This window comes from Macaca nemestrina, chromosome 9 (assembly GCF_043159975.1).
Source record: "Macaca nemestrina isolate mMacNem1 chromosome 9, mMacNem.hap1, whole genome shotgun sequence".
Lineage (NCBI taxonomy): Eukaryota > Metazoa > Chordata > Mammalia > Primates > Cercopithecidae > Macaca > Macaca nemestrina.
In genome coordinates, this window is record NC_092133.1 from 95672710 (window position 1) to 95687722 (window position 15013).

At 39.1% G+C, this 15013-nt stretch overlaps 1 protein-coding gene across 1 annotated transcript in view; it reads right to left on the bottom strand.

Annotated features, from left to right (window-relative positions):
* Positions 1-15013, bottom strand: part of LOC139356001 (uncharacterized) — a 59909-nt gene that overhangs the window by 37413 nt on the left and 7483 nt on the right. Inside the window, exon 5 of the mRNA XM_071068730.1 lies at positions 7261-7339. Coding sequence (XP_070924831.1) covers positions 7261-7339 — 79 coding nt within the window. The remainder of the gene's footprint in view (positions 1-7260; positions 7340-15013) is intronic.

Genomic DNA, 15013 nt, shown 5'->3' on the forward strand with positions numbered 1-15013 from the left:
AGTTACAGTTAAGTAGGAGGAATATATTCAAGTGCACAGTAGAGTGACTATGGTGAACAATTTTGTATTAAATATTTCAAATGGCTAGAAAAGAGAATTTTGAATGTTCTCACCACAAAGAAATAATAAAATGAGATATCAGACATGATAAATCCCATAATTTATTACATATGTAAACATGTATCTAATGCTCACATTATGCTCCAACGATACGTAAAAGTATTGTGTCCATTAAAAACAAAATTAAAGGCCAGGCGCAGCGGCTCATGCCTGTAATCCCAGCAATTTGGGAGACTGAGGTGGGCAGATCACCTGTGGCCGGGTGTTTGATACTTGTCTGGCCAACATGGTGAAACCCTGTCTCTACTAAAAATTCAAAAATTAGCCGGGCATGGTGGTAGGCACCTGTAATCCCAGCTACTCGGGAGGCTGAAGCATGAGAATTGCTTCTCATGCTGGGAGGCGGAGGTTGCAGTGAGCCATGATCATGCCACTGCACGCCAGCCTGGGTGATAGAGTGAGACTCCATCTCAAAAAAAAATTATAGAAGGAAAAAATGAGGTCATAAACTAACCATCTGCCCCCAAATTGTATAGAAAGACATACAAATAAAGATAATGACAACTCACCAGAAGAGAAACCCATAAGAAAAAACTTCAGTAGCGATTAGTACTATGGTAGAAAACCTACAATGTAATTGAGGAATTGCTGAAGCTGAGAGTGGACAAGTTTGAGAGTGAAAATCTTCATGGAGGCCAGTCTTAGTTCCTCCTCACTTTTGAGAGTTTTATTTTCAGAAGCCTTACCAGATTCTCACAGGAGTAACAGAAAAATCTTATCTTTCTGGCATAGGGAAGGGAAATGTACCCTACTAAAAGCCACTCAGAGCATTCTGTTCTTACCAAGCTCTGCCATCATTAAACTGTTTTAGCAAAGCCTAACCTACTGGGGTTTTGTCAGAGTTTATATGACCTGAGGTAAGGGAAATACCCATCACCAAACTGCTGTAGTATTCAGTTGGGAAGAAGAGAAATATTCAATTTCAGACCACTTGAGCCCTTCATGTGAGTGAAGGGACATAGGCAACTCCCATTCTCTCTAGCCTTCCTGTCAAACCTAAGGGCGTGGAAAATGTGAGGCATCTTCTAAGAACACAGAGCCACAGACTCACTAAAAGACACAACAACACTCACAGTGGTTGGAATGAACATATCCTTCTGTTCTCAATAAATGTACCTGGACAAATTGATGGGAGCAGAGGTAATAAGCAACCTACATTTTCCTCCCTGTATCTCATGTTCTGTGTCACAGATGTATCCTCTGGAGGACAGAGCAGTTCTCCTATGTTTCTCTAAAAGAAGTAAGATTTTTCTGACTCCCAAAGTAATTTTGATCTAGTTCAATTCTGAAAACTAAAATCCACTAAGGAACATATACAAAGAACACCACAAATCACCCATACGGAGCCCACAGGGACACATTAGGAAATGTGACATTGTGTTGTAGTAATTTTGAAGGCTGGATTATTGGGAGTTATATTTTGTTGACAAGTTCTGAGAATATACAATCCACTAGGCAGAAGCTACACAGAAAAATGAGCTTTGACATTAAAATGTTTGAAACCCAGATGGTACAACAAAAGTTTCAGAATTGTACACTCTATGCAGCATGACTGTGGATGTGTTGATGTTTTATATGTATATTATTTGATGTGGAAACGAGTGAGGAGGCTGCATTATCCAGAATGTATATGAGATAATCAGAGTTAACCACGAAGTGGGTAAAATTAAAATAAGGATGGTGATCATTTGGAACACTAAAGAACATTGATAATGAGAGATCTACAGTTTTTTCCAGATATACGAAATACGTTTTCTTTGTTATTAAGACTAACATACTTTCTGCTTCTGTTATGCTTAAAAATGCCTTGTTTTTCCCCCAAGCTTCCATTGAACTTTCACCCAACACCTTCTTTTCTTCAACATCTTCACATTCCTTCAGGATCACAAATCTAAGTACCATGACCTGATCAGCTATCACTTGGCCTTCATTCATGTTCCTCACTGTAGTGGATGCTTGGTCTCCAGATATGCTTGAATCACTGCACTTAGGGAATGAGTTCAAATCTAAGTCCTTGTTCTACATTAGCAGAGTGAGGATGGGCCTATGTATCTCTAACACCTGTCTCCCGAGTGTACACCAAGCCAGAATCATCAGCCCCAGCAACTGCTGGTTGGCAAGGCTTAAACAAATGTTATTTTGTAAAGAAATTCACAAATAACATTATCACTGTCTTGTCTTTTTTTTTTTTTTTTTTTTTTTTGGTCAATTTGTCTTTCGGTAGTAACGTAATATTCTTAATTGTGGCTTCTTCTAACGTGATGCATACCAGTCTACTTAAGGTCAGCAAATACTGTTCACTTTCTCTAATGAAGTCCTTTATTCACTCTGACATTATCCGGGGATGTCTTCATTATAGAAATTACACTGCATTCAATCGCACACATGGTGATCCTTTTGTCCCAGCATCCGAGGCAATCCCAGCACCTTCACAGCACCAGCATCTCTCCAAGAGCCTTCCCAAAGAAAAGGGCCATTCAGACCATCCTGCTGTTAGTGAGCTACTTTGTGTTCTGAGAGGACCTCATCATATCATCCTCTTCAACCCTACTGTGGACATATAACCCAGTCATCCTGAGTGTGCGGAACCTGGTGGGCAATGTCTATGCCACTGTTGCTCCACTGGTACAAATTAGCTGATAAAAGGATAGCTGACATTCTCCAAAATATGCAAAGTGCTATAAAGTTTTAACAAGTTAGCAATGGAAAACATTTCTAAATACTAGTCTTATCCTATAAATTGTTCAAGTAGCCTTGGAATTCTTTTTACCTTACTTAATAAAATGCATGGAATCACACTTTTATTAATATTTATCTGATTTCAAAATGGATGCATCCAAAAACCACGTAATTTCTTTAGTTCAATGTCTACCATGGGTCGACATTTCCATGTCAAGTCTATTACACTTTTATTTTCATTTTACCTTGGTAGCAGAAAATGTTTCTCTCGAAGTATACTCTTAACAATTTTCTATCGGCAATCAAATCTCTCAAAGTTTTTACTTCTGAAAAAATTTAATTTACTCTTATTTATGAAAGACACTTTAGCTAAATATCCAATTTTAGCTTTTATACTATGCTTGTTCATTAGAACATCCCTGACTAGAAATAATATGTCAATTTGGAGTTTACATTTAATCTATAACTTATTTTAATGGGTTTAAAATAAAATTTACATGTAAATACTTGAGATCTTCTTTATTAATGAAATTTACTTATACATTAACTATAGCCTCCATGAATAAGGTCCTCAGTCCTTATTCATATTATAAAACAGGTTTGTACCATTTGACCAGTATCTGATTCCCCCAAGACACAGCCCTTGGTCACTAGCATTCTAGTGTCTCTAACTATAATTCAAACCCTTTTTCAGACTCCACATATAATTGAGATAATGCAGTGTTCTTCTTTCTGTGTCTGACTTATTTCACTTAGCCTAATGACCTCAAGATGATCCATGTGGTTGCAAATGGCAAGTTTTTTTTCAAGGACTGAACTGTGACACACACATACACACATGTGCACACATGCACATATATATATGTTAAATTTCCTTTTGGTTGTTGTTAAGATACTACAACAGGCTGGAGTGCAGTGGCGTCATTATAGCTCACAGTAACCTCTGAATTCTGGGTTCAAATTATTCTCCCATCTCAGCCTCCGAAGTAGCAAGGACCACAGGGGTACACCACCATGCCTAGCTAATTTGTAAGGACATGGTCTTGCTATGTTACCCAAGTTGATCTTGAACTTCTGGCCTCAAGTAATCCTACTCCCTCAGCATCCCAAAGCACTGAGATTACAGGTTTGAGCCACCATGCTCAACTATGTAATATTCTGTTTATTAACTTCTGTGTTAATGGACATTTAGGTTGTCTTCATATCTTATCTATTGTTAATAACGCTTCAATAAACATAGGAGTGAAGATATCTCTTCAATATAGCAATTTTACGTTCCTTGGATATTTACTTAGATGTGAGATTGATGAATCATATGACGGTTTTATTTTTTATTATTTGATGAACCTCCATGCTGTTTTCTATAATGGCTTTACCATTTACATTCCCAGTGATAGTGTACAAAGGTCCCTTTTCTCTACATTCTTGACAACATTTGCTTTCTTTTGAATTTTTGATAAATATCACCTTAATATTTGTTTGAATGAGATCTCATTGTGGTTTTGATTTGCATTTTTCTCATAATTACTAATGGCTTCTTTAAAAGAATAACATTTAGGTTTTGGCTGCTTTTTTAAAAAAGTGTCACTTTTTATTGTTACTTTTATTTTGGGGGGTTAAGTTTCATGAGTTTCTTGCAGATTTTGAATACTAATCCTTTATCTGATATTTGGCATACAAGTATTTTTCTCCAATTCTGTAAATAGGCTTTTAATGACACTGACTGTCTTTCACCATGCAGTAGACTTTTTAGTTTGATGTAGTCCCACTTTTTTCCTGTGCTTTTGGCATCAAATACAAAAATTTACTGCTAGGACCAATGCCAAAGAATTTTCCTCAGTGTTGTCTTCTAGAAGATTTTTGGTTTCAAGTCCAATGTCTACATCTTTAATATATTTTAAATTAATTTTATGTATGCTGTGAAGGTTGGGTGCAATTTGTTTTTGTATGTGGATATCTCATTTTCCCGACACCATTTATTGAAGAGTTTATTCTTTTTCCATTGTGTATCTGTATGCCTTTGTTGAAAATTCATTGACTGTATACAGATGGATACATATAGCTGAGCTCCCTATTCTGTTCCAGTGGTCTATTTGTTTGTGTTTATGCCAATATTTTGCAGTTTTGATGACTACAGCTTTGCTATATAGCTTGAAATCAGGCAGTGTAATGCTTCTAGCTTTGTCCCTCTTGCTTAAAATTGTTTGGAGTCTTTTATAATTCCACACAAACTGTAGATTTTTATAGATTTTTGTTGAAAATGCTATTGGAATTCGGATAGAGACTGCTTTAAATAATACACCAATTTGAGTAGTATGAATGTTTTAGTATTAATTTTTCTGATCCATGAACACTAAGTATTTTTAAATGTGTATTTTCGATAATTGCCTCCATTAATATTTTACAGTTTGTGTTGCACAAATCTTTTACACTCTTTATTATATTTATTCCTAAGTATTAGGTTGGTGCAAATGTAATTGTGGTTTTTGCCATTACCAACCTAATACTTCATTCTTTTTGATGTTATGGTAAATGTAACTGTCTTCTTGATTTTTCCCAGGTATTTGTTCTTGGAGTAAAAAAATGCAACTGATTTTCTTTACATTGATACAGTATCCTGCAAACTTCCCTAGTTTACCAGTTCTAAATGTTTTTCATGTAATGATGAGCACACTGGCCTGTGTTTACACATTAATTGATAGTATCTATTAAGGTATCACAGTGCCTAGAAGTGTGCTCTGTTGTATTTCTGCTGTGACAAATTCCATAGCATCTTTTAGTTTAATCTTTTCTTAAATGCTTTGGTTTGGTATTTGATAATAATGTGTGTCTTTGGTTACTTTTTAATTGTGAAACATATTGATCTCCATGACTAGTCAAACTTTCTAATAAAGTTCTTTCATAGTTTTATGTATATTTAGTTAATATAAATCAAAATGGTAAATTTTTATGATAGTTTTAAAGTTACTAAGGTTGAAAATATGTCAGTTTTTCACTGGTCATGAGTCTGTGGTTTCCTTATTTCAAATAATTATATATGTCTATATATATATGTGTGTGTTTAATGGCTTACAATCTTGCCCAACATATTTGTATATAGTAAGCAAATACTAATCAAAATTATTAATCAAACTATCATCTTCATATTATTCTTCAAATGGCATATTGTTTGTTCTAATTAAAAACTGTGTTTATGTCTTATATAATTATCAATAAAAATTAGAAAGTCTACTTTGTCTGCCCTCTTGAGAAAATCCAAAGTTAAATGGTATTTTTACTAATTTCCTTTAGAATCACTACCTTATTTTCCTCCACAATAAATGTAAACATTAAGGATAAAATTGTATTTCAATGATCCATTCTACAAGAGACTTTGGGTCATTCATTGATTGGGCTGAAGCCTCACTCTATATTATTTCTGATTTTTTCATGTTAACAGCCTAGAAAATCTATTACTCATAGAATATTACAAATTAGAAAATAATTTTTTTTTTTTTTTTTTTTTTTTTTTTTGAGACAGTCTCGCTCTGTCACACAGGCTGGAGTGCAGTGGCGCGATCTGGGCTCACTGCAAGCTCCACATTCCAGGTTCAGGCCATTCTCCAGCCTCAGCCTCCCAGCCTCACCTGTAGCTGGGACTACAGGTGCCTGCCACTGCACCTGGCTAATGTTTTGTATTTTTAGTAGAGGCAGGGTTTCACCGTGTTAGCCAAGATGGTCTCGATCTCCTGACCTTGTGATCCACCCGCCTCAGCCTCCCAAAGTGCTGGGATTACAGGTGTGAGCCACTGCACCCAGTCGAGAAATCAATATCTTGGATGTACAAATTATAAAAGTAAACTGAAAAGTATAATATAAAATATACATTTATGTATTATGAATTGTCACTCAAGTAAAGCAGAAATATTAGTTTAAAATACTTTCACAAAGAAAAGTCCAGGGCAAAATAACCTATGTAAAACATTCCACCAATATTCAATAAATAATTCATGCTAATTCTTCAGCAGAAAATACTTCCAAAAAATGAAGAAGAGGAAACACTTTCCAATTAATTCTAGAGCCCAGTATTACTGTAATACTAAGGCCAGACACAAGTATAATAGAAGGACTGTGGGCAAATATGCCATATTCATATAGACACATACATCCTCAGAAAACATAGGCAAGCTAAATCCAGGCACATAAAATGTGAATATACACCAAGACCAAATGTGATTGTTTTGCAAATGCAGTTGTGACTTAATATCTAAAATTCAATCAAGATAATGCCCAATACTAGTAAAGAACAAAAAATGATTCTGTAAATAGGCACAGAGAAAGTTACAAAAATCAAGCATCCATTCCTGACAAAACCCCCAGCAAACTACTGATAGAATAAGATTTTGAGACCCACTAAGAGGTATCTATGAAAAACCTATAACTAACGTCATACTTAACGGTGACAGACTTGTGCTTCTTTACCTGAAAGTTTGAGAAGGCAAGAATTTCCACTTTAACCACTCTACTCAGCAGTGTACTGGAGGTATTAGCCAGGGAAATTCTACAACAGAAAAAAAATTGTCCAGATTTAAAATAAAAATAGAACTGTCATTATTGCAAATGAAATAATTTTCTGTAAAAAAAGGGATTCACTAAAATATGAGTAGAATTAATACACAAATTTATCCATGTTACAAGACAGAAAACTGGCATGCCAAAGTAGATTATGGTTTATATAAAAGCAACCAACAATTAAAAATAAAATAAACAATTCCATTTATAATGGTATCAATAAAAAACATTAAGAGAAAAAATTTAAGAGAGGTACAGGAATTTTACACAATTTGTAATGCTGAAAGAAATCAAAGATAAACTGAAAAATAACTGGAAGTCATCTTATGTTCAAGGATGGTCTGTTTCTAAGACAAAGGACACATGTTTGAGGGGATGGATACCCCACCCTCCAGGATGTGAGTGATTATTATGCACTGTATGCCTGTATCAAAACATCCCATGTAACCCATACTTATGTATACCTACAATAATTTTAAAAATACTTAATATTCTTCGGATAACAATACCCTATAAATTGATTTACAGATTCAATGTAATCCCCTCAAATTTCCAAGTGTATTTTTTTAGAAATTAGAAAGTCTCTCACTCCTTTAAATCAATATATATGTACAGAAAATCAAATTGCACAAAACAATTTTTTAAAAAGAAAAACATAATCAAATGACTTGTACTTCCTAATATCAATTCTTACTAGAAAGGATAGAGTAGGATTCCGCAGTTTCTTCACATTTTCCGTATGTTCTGACCAAGAATACACAGACACTTGACTGCTCTGTTATTCCGTGGCCTGGACACCTGCATGCTTTCCCCTGCAGACCTGAACCCAAGCCAGGGCCCTGACCATTCACAGACATCAGTAAAGGTGTTGTGTTTAGGTTGTAATTCGAAACACTTAAAAGAAAGTATCCCTGGTCCTGGAACAGATTCCTTAAGCTCTACTATAAACTGCATAACCAGACCCCTCACTGCAGACATATCTAGAAAAAGCATCCTTGGTCTCCTTTTCTCCCAATAAGATGAGCTGCAGCGCCCACTGTGGGTACATCCCTTAAGAAATGCTTTGGGATCATGATACCAGGGTTTAGAGTTTACTTCTTTGTAATCCTAACCCCCTTTATCTCAGAACAGTCTGGGGAAGTCCCTTGTGAAAATTCCCCTGTGGTCACCTTTGGGGCAACTCCAGGTAAGTGCTGAGCTGGAGGAAGAAGTAGGGGAGTCAGCAGAATTTTAAGGAATGAGCTGGGGAAAAGAGGATCCCACTGGGAGATCCTGAGATGCTTGCAAGGGTCTGTGTGGGCTTTGTTGCCTTTCCCTCCCTGATGCATACGAGCAGCCCCAGAGATGCTGAGACGCTCCAAAATCTCCAGCAGGATACAGGAGGCTGATGGAGGGTCTGAAATTGCAAAGGGTCAGTAAGGAAGTCTGGTGCTTGGACATACAGGGACAGAACTGGTTGGCATCAGCCATGGCGGCCTTCATATTAACAGGCAGGGGAATTGCTTAAAACAGGGAGGTAGAGGTTGCAGTGAGCCGAGATGGCACCACTGCACACCAGCCTGGGCAACTGAGCTAGACTCCATCTCAAAAAAAAAAAACAAAAAAGAAAATGGGGGTTGAACACAGGTGGCTCAGGCCTGTATACAGTTCCAGCACTTTGGGAAGCTGAGGCAGAGAGATCACTTGAGGCCAGGAGTTTGACACCATCCTCGGCAGCATAGCAAGATCCCATCTCAACAATAAAAAACAAAGAAATTAGCTGGGCATAGGGGCAAACGTCTGTAGTCCCAGCTATTTGGGAGGCTGAGGTTGGGGGATTGTTTGAGCCCAGGGGTTTCCAGCTGCAGTGAGGCATGATCAAGCCACTGCACTGCAGCCTGAGTGAGAGAGCAAGAGCTTGTCTCTAGGAAAAAAAACAGAAGACATGCAAGTTTTCACCACCTTCTGAGAGTAATCGACTTTCAGGAGGAATAAAGAAAGAAAAAAAAAAAGACCACTAAATGGTTGAGGGTGTGTTCCTGGTTAGGCTCAGTTGCTAGCTGAGTAGTATCTGAAAAATTCATTAGTAAAACTACAGCCCTAGGGATGAGTCATGAAGTTAAATGATGAATGTTAAATTCATTAGAAACGCCCATGGTCTTTCTTTACATGAATTCCAGTGAAAAATTCCTAAGTGCCTAAATAGTAAGGGGTCTGAAATGATAGCAGCTCTTTACTAAAGACTAAAAAAGGAAATGGCATCTTCAAGAATCATGAGAGAGTTCCATGCTGAAGAAGCTCTAATTTTGCATTTGCTCAAGTATTGATTTGATTTGGCTAATATGACACTAATCTTAGGTAAAGCGTGCAAACAACTCCATCTCCTCATTAATAAAAACTGAGTAGGTAGTCTAGTATCAATTCTGATTTTTAAGAAGCGAGTTAGAAAAGAATTATGGAATCAATAAGATGTTTGAATAGTTAGTTACAAGCTATTCAAAGGAGAATTCAAAAAACCACACAATATGAGGACATAAAGTATGAAATAAATTTCACTAATATATTTAAAAATAAACTGATTAGACAGGCAACAACTGGGCACAGGTCTCCTCATCTCCAGCAACACAAACCCAGTCACGCAGCTATGGGGTTGAAAAGGCTGCATGGTCAAAAAGGAACTGGTCCGACTTGAGATTTTTTACTTTGCATTTTGAGACAGAGTTTCACTCTGTCACTCTGGCTGGAATGCAGTCCTGCACTCATAGCTAACTGCAGCCTTGATCACCTAGTCTCAGGGGATCCTCCTGCCTCAGTCTCACCATAGCTAGGACTACAAGTGAGCATCACAACTCCCAGCTATTTTTTTTTTTTTTTTTTTGGTGGAGAGAGAGACCTTGCTATGTTGCCCAAGCTGGTTTCAAAACTCCCACCCTCAAGAGATCTGCCCACCTCGACAACTGGAGTAACTGATTCTACAGACACACACCACCATGCCTGGATAATTACATGTTATTAATTTTTATTTGTGTAGAGAAATCTTGCTATGTTGCCAAGGGTGGTCTCAAACTCCCGGACTTAAAACAATTCTCCTATCTCTGCCTCCCAAAGTGCTGACACTACAGGCATAAGCCACTGCACCGGCCTGACTTGAGGTTTCTTTAATCTATCATCCCTTACTTCATATAACTGCAAAAGCCAGTACTGTTTTTTATTATTCTTATTATTATTACTTAGTATTTCAACAAGAATCAACCATCTCTCAGGACTGGGTGCGGTGGCTCACACCTATAATCCCAGCACTTTCAGAGGCTGAGGCGGGCGGATCACAAGGTCAGGAATTCAAGACCAGCCTGATCAATATGGTGAAACCCCATCTCTACTAAAAATGCAAAAATTAGCCAGGTGGGCTAGCAGGCGCCTGTACTCCCAGCTACTTGGGAGGCTGAGGCGGGAGAATCTCTTGAACCTGGGAGGCATAGGTTGCAGTAAGCTGAGATCACGCCACTGTACTCCAGCCTGGGCAACAGAAAGAGACTCTGTCTCAAAAAAAAAAAAAAAAAAAAAAAAAAATTCAACCATCTCTCACCATTGCCATGACCCTGGTCAGAAACACGTTATCTCCTGCCTGGATGTTGCCACATTCAGGACTCCTGTTTCTACCCAAATCTCCCCACAATCTTTCTCAACTCAGCAGCCAAGGGATGTTTTTAAATCAGAAGAAAGATCACGTTGCCTCTCTGCTCAGAACCTCCCGCAGTTCCCATCCCAGTCGGAGTAAAAGTCAAAGCCCCAGCAATAGCCTCCCAGGGCTTACACAATCTTTACTGATCTCAGCCCAACAACTCCCTGGCCTCCTCCCCTACTTCTCTTCCCCTCCCACTCCCCCCACCCGGCCCCACTGGTCTCTTTCCTGAGCTTCAGACACATCACGGAGTTCCCTTCTAGCAACTTTATCCTGTTGTTTCTGCCTACAACGTTCCTACCTCAGCACCTTGGCCAGCTGCTTCCCCCACTTCAAGTCTTTGCTCAATTTTCACTTAGGGCGACCCTGGCCACTCTATTTAATATTGCCATCTGTACCCATTCCTGCCATGCTCACTCCTTTTTTTTTTTCCCACAAAATCTCGCTGTGTCACTCAGGCTGGTGTGCCATGGCATGATCACAACTGAGACCTCGAACTCATAGGTGAAGCAATCGTCCTGCCTCAGCCTCTCTAATAGCTAAGACTACAGGTGCATGCCACCACACCTGCTAAGTTTTAAAAAATATATATACGGCATCACTATGCTACCCAGGCTTGTCTTGAACTCCTGGGCCAAAGCAATCCTCCTGCCTCAGCCTCCTAAATACCTGGAATTATAGGTGTGGGCCACCACCCCTGGGTTCATGTTCATTTCTTCTTGCAGCTGTTACAAACTGCCCTACATTGAGTGCCTTAATACACCACAAATCTACCACCTAACAGTTCTGGGAGCCAGAAGTCCAAAATAGGTCAATTAAGGCTAAAGCCAAGGTGTCAGCAGGACTGCATTCCTTCTGGAGGCTCCAGAGAGGATGTGTTCCCTTGCCTTTCCCAGCTTCTAAAAGCCACCCCCATTCAATTGGCTCATGGCCCCTAACTGCATCTTCAAAGCCAGAAGCGAAGCATATTCAAATCTCCTTCTCTGACCTCTGCTTCCATCATCACATCTCCTCCAATTCTGACTCTCTTACCTCCCTCTTTCTCTTATAAAAACCCTTGTGACTGCTAGACACAGTAGTCGTGGCTCACACCCATAATTCCAACAGTTTAGGAGGTCAAAGCGGGGAAACGCTTGAGGCCAGGAGTTCAAGACCAACCTGGGAAACATAGCAAGATCCCCAACTAAACAACAAAAACAAAAAGAAATAAGAAAAGAAAAAATTAGCTGGGCTTGGTGGTATGCATCTGTATTTTCAGCTACTTGAGAGGCTGAGGTGAAAGGGTCGCTTTAGCCCAGGAGGTCGAGACCAGCCTTGGCAACGTAACAAGATCCCATCTCTACAAAAAAATACAAAAATTAGCTGAGCAAGGATGGTGTGCACCTGTAGTCCCAAATACTTCAAAGGCTGAGGCGGAAGAATTGTTTGAGCCCAGGTGGTTGAGGCTGCAGATAGATATGACTGCATCATTACACTCCAGTATGGGTGAAAGAGAGACACTCTGTCCAAAAAGAAAGAGAAAAGAAATACACATTTGGTTTCTGCCCTTATCCCGGCACAGAGCTTCTAAAGTTCTCATAAACTTCTCAGTGATAAAGGTGATAGGAGCATCTTCTGTTTCAATATTTGATCTCAGTCCCAGGTTTCTAACACAAGAACCTCTAAGACCTTTGGGATCTCCACCATAGTAAGAATGCATTTGATGATGTTACTGAGATGACTGGGTGACTGAAAGCTCCTAGACAGCTTCAGGAGGAGGGCTGGTTGCCAGAAGAGCAAACCATGTGATTAGAGGCTTGGAACTGTCAGCCTCACCTACTGAGCTCCAGAAAGAAACAGTGGCTGAAGATTGACTTAATCACCAACAGTCAACTGATTTCATCAATCATGCCTGCATAATGAAGGCTTCATAAACACCCTAAACAACAGGGTTTGGAGAATGTCTGGGTTGCTGAACACAAAGGGGATACTAAGAGGTAACATGCCCAATAGAGGGCATGGAAGCTCTGTGCCCCTTCCCACATACCCTGCCCTGTGCATCTATTTCCCTTTTTTTTTTTTTTTTTTTTTTTGAGACAGGGTCTGGCTCTGTCTCCCAGGTTAGAGTGGCACAATCGTGGATCACTGCAACCAGTATGCCTCCCTAGTTCAAGCCATCCTTTCACCTCAACCTCCTGAGTAACTACAAGTGTAGGCACATGTCACCGCACCAGGCTATTTTAGAAAAAAAAAATTTGTAGAGATGAGGTTTCACAGTGTTGCCCAGCCTGGTCTTAAACTCTTGAGCTTAAGCGATGCTCCTGCTTCGGTCTCCCAAAGTGCTGAGAATACAGGCAGAAGCCCAGCATGTGTACATCTCTTTCATTGGCTGTTTCTGAAATATATCCTTTACAATGAACCAGTAATAGAAAGTAAATTGGTGAGATCCAGTGGCTCACGCCCATAATCCTAGCACTTTGGGAGGTTGAGATGGGAGGATCATGTGAGCCCAGAAATTTGGGACCAGCCTGGGCAACATAACAAGACGCCATCTCTACAAAACATAAAAGAACATAGCCAGATATGGTGGTGCAGGCCTGTACTCTCATTGGGAGCCTGGGGCAGGAGGATCACGAGTCCAAGAGTTCAAGGCTACAATGAGCTTTGATCACACGGCTGAATTGCAGCCTGGCAACACAGTAAGACCCTGTATCTCAGAAAAAAAAGAAAATAACCTGTTTTTCTGAGTTCTGCAAGCTGTTCTAGCAAATGATTCAACCGAAGAAGGGGGCCATGAGATCCTGGTTTCTAACTGATTGGTCAAAAGTACATCTAACAACCTAGGACTTGCAATTGGCATGTGAAGTGAAGGTAGTCTTGTGGGACTGAGCCTCAATCCTGAAGGGTGGGCACTAACTCCAGGTAGTGTCAGAATGCAATTGGGGGATACCCAGTTGGTATCCAGATTGTCCGAAAACTGGTGTAGAATCTCCACATGCACATTTGGTTGGAAGTGTTTGACCACAGCTACTATTCAAGAGAAAGAACTACTCATTATTTAAGAAAAAAAAAAACATAAAATTATGTTCTACAAAAAACAAATCAACCTTATCTACAGCCCAGTCCTACTCAAATATGGAATGTTAGAACAAAAAGTCTCATCATGGACTCGAGAGCTGACATCAGGAATGTCACAGCCATCCTGCTCTCTGAGAACTCATCTTCAACAGGCAGGGGGGACACTGCAACTTGGGCCATGATCCCTGCACAAGTAGTAAAAAAATGAGTAGTAGAAATCCAGGGTCCTAAACCCATATCCAGAGCGGTAAGAGTTTTTCACCGGCTGGCTAATTTACAGTGGTCTTGCATCAGAGGAAAAATAAGGCTCAGAAACTAGGTATTCATTCAAGTTACCCAAAACTCTCATCAGATACAGAATCCATCTGCTAACTTTCTATCTAGTATTAATTCCATAAAGTTAGAAAAATATCACTCCAAAAATAAATCCATATGGCACCTAGCATCAATGCATTTCTCCCAAGTAAAAGAGGAGGCAAGGGGCTTTAAAACTCAGTGATGGGTTACCACAACACAGGACAGTGGTACAAAGCTCCCTTTCTCCCCCGCATAACCCAACACAGAAAAGAGTGAGTGCAGTGGAATGAGGCTGGGTGAAGAGAAGTTCCTCTTCTTACTGAGAAAATAGATCACAGGGCATCAAGTAACATGTAAAAGTCTTTATAACAAGGCATTTTTTAAAAAAACATTTTCTAATATTTTGGTATCAGGAAAACCCTCAGATGAATTTCAAACACTATAAAAATGCAATACATAAACAGAAAATATTAACTGTTAACAATAATAGAGATAAATTGGAACCTTTATGGATTGCTTTTTGGAATGTAAAATGTTACAGCCCACTGTGGAAAACGGTTTGGTAGTTAACATATTAAGCATAGAATTACATGATCCAACAACACCCTTTAAGCTCTATACCCAAAAGAACTAAGAGCAGGGACTCAA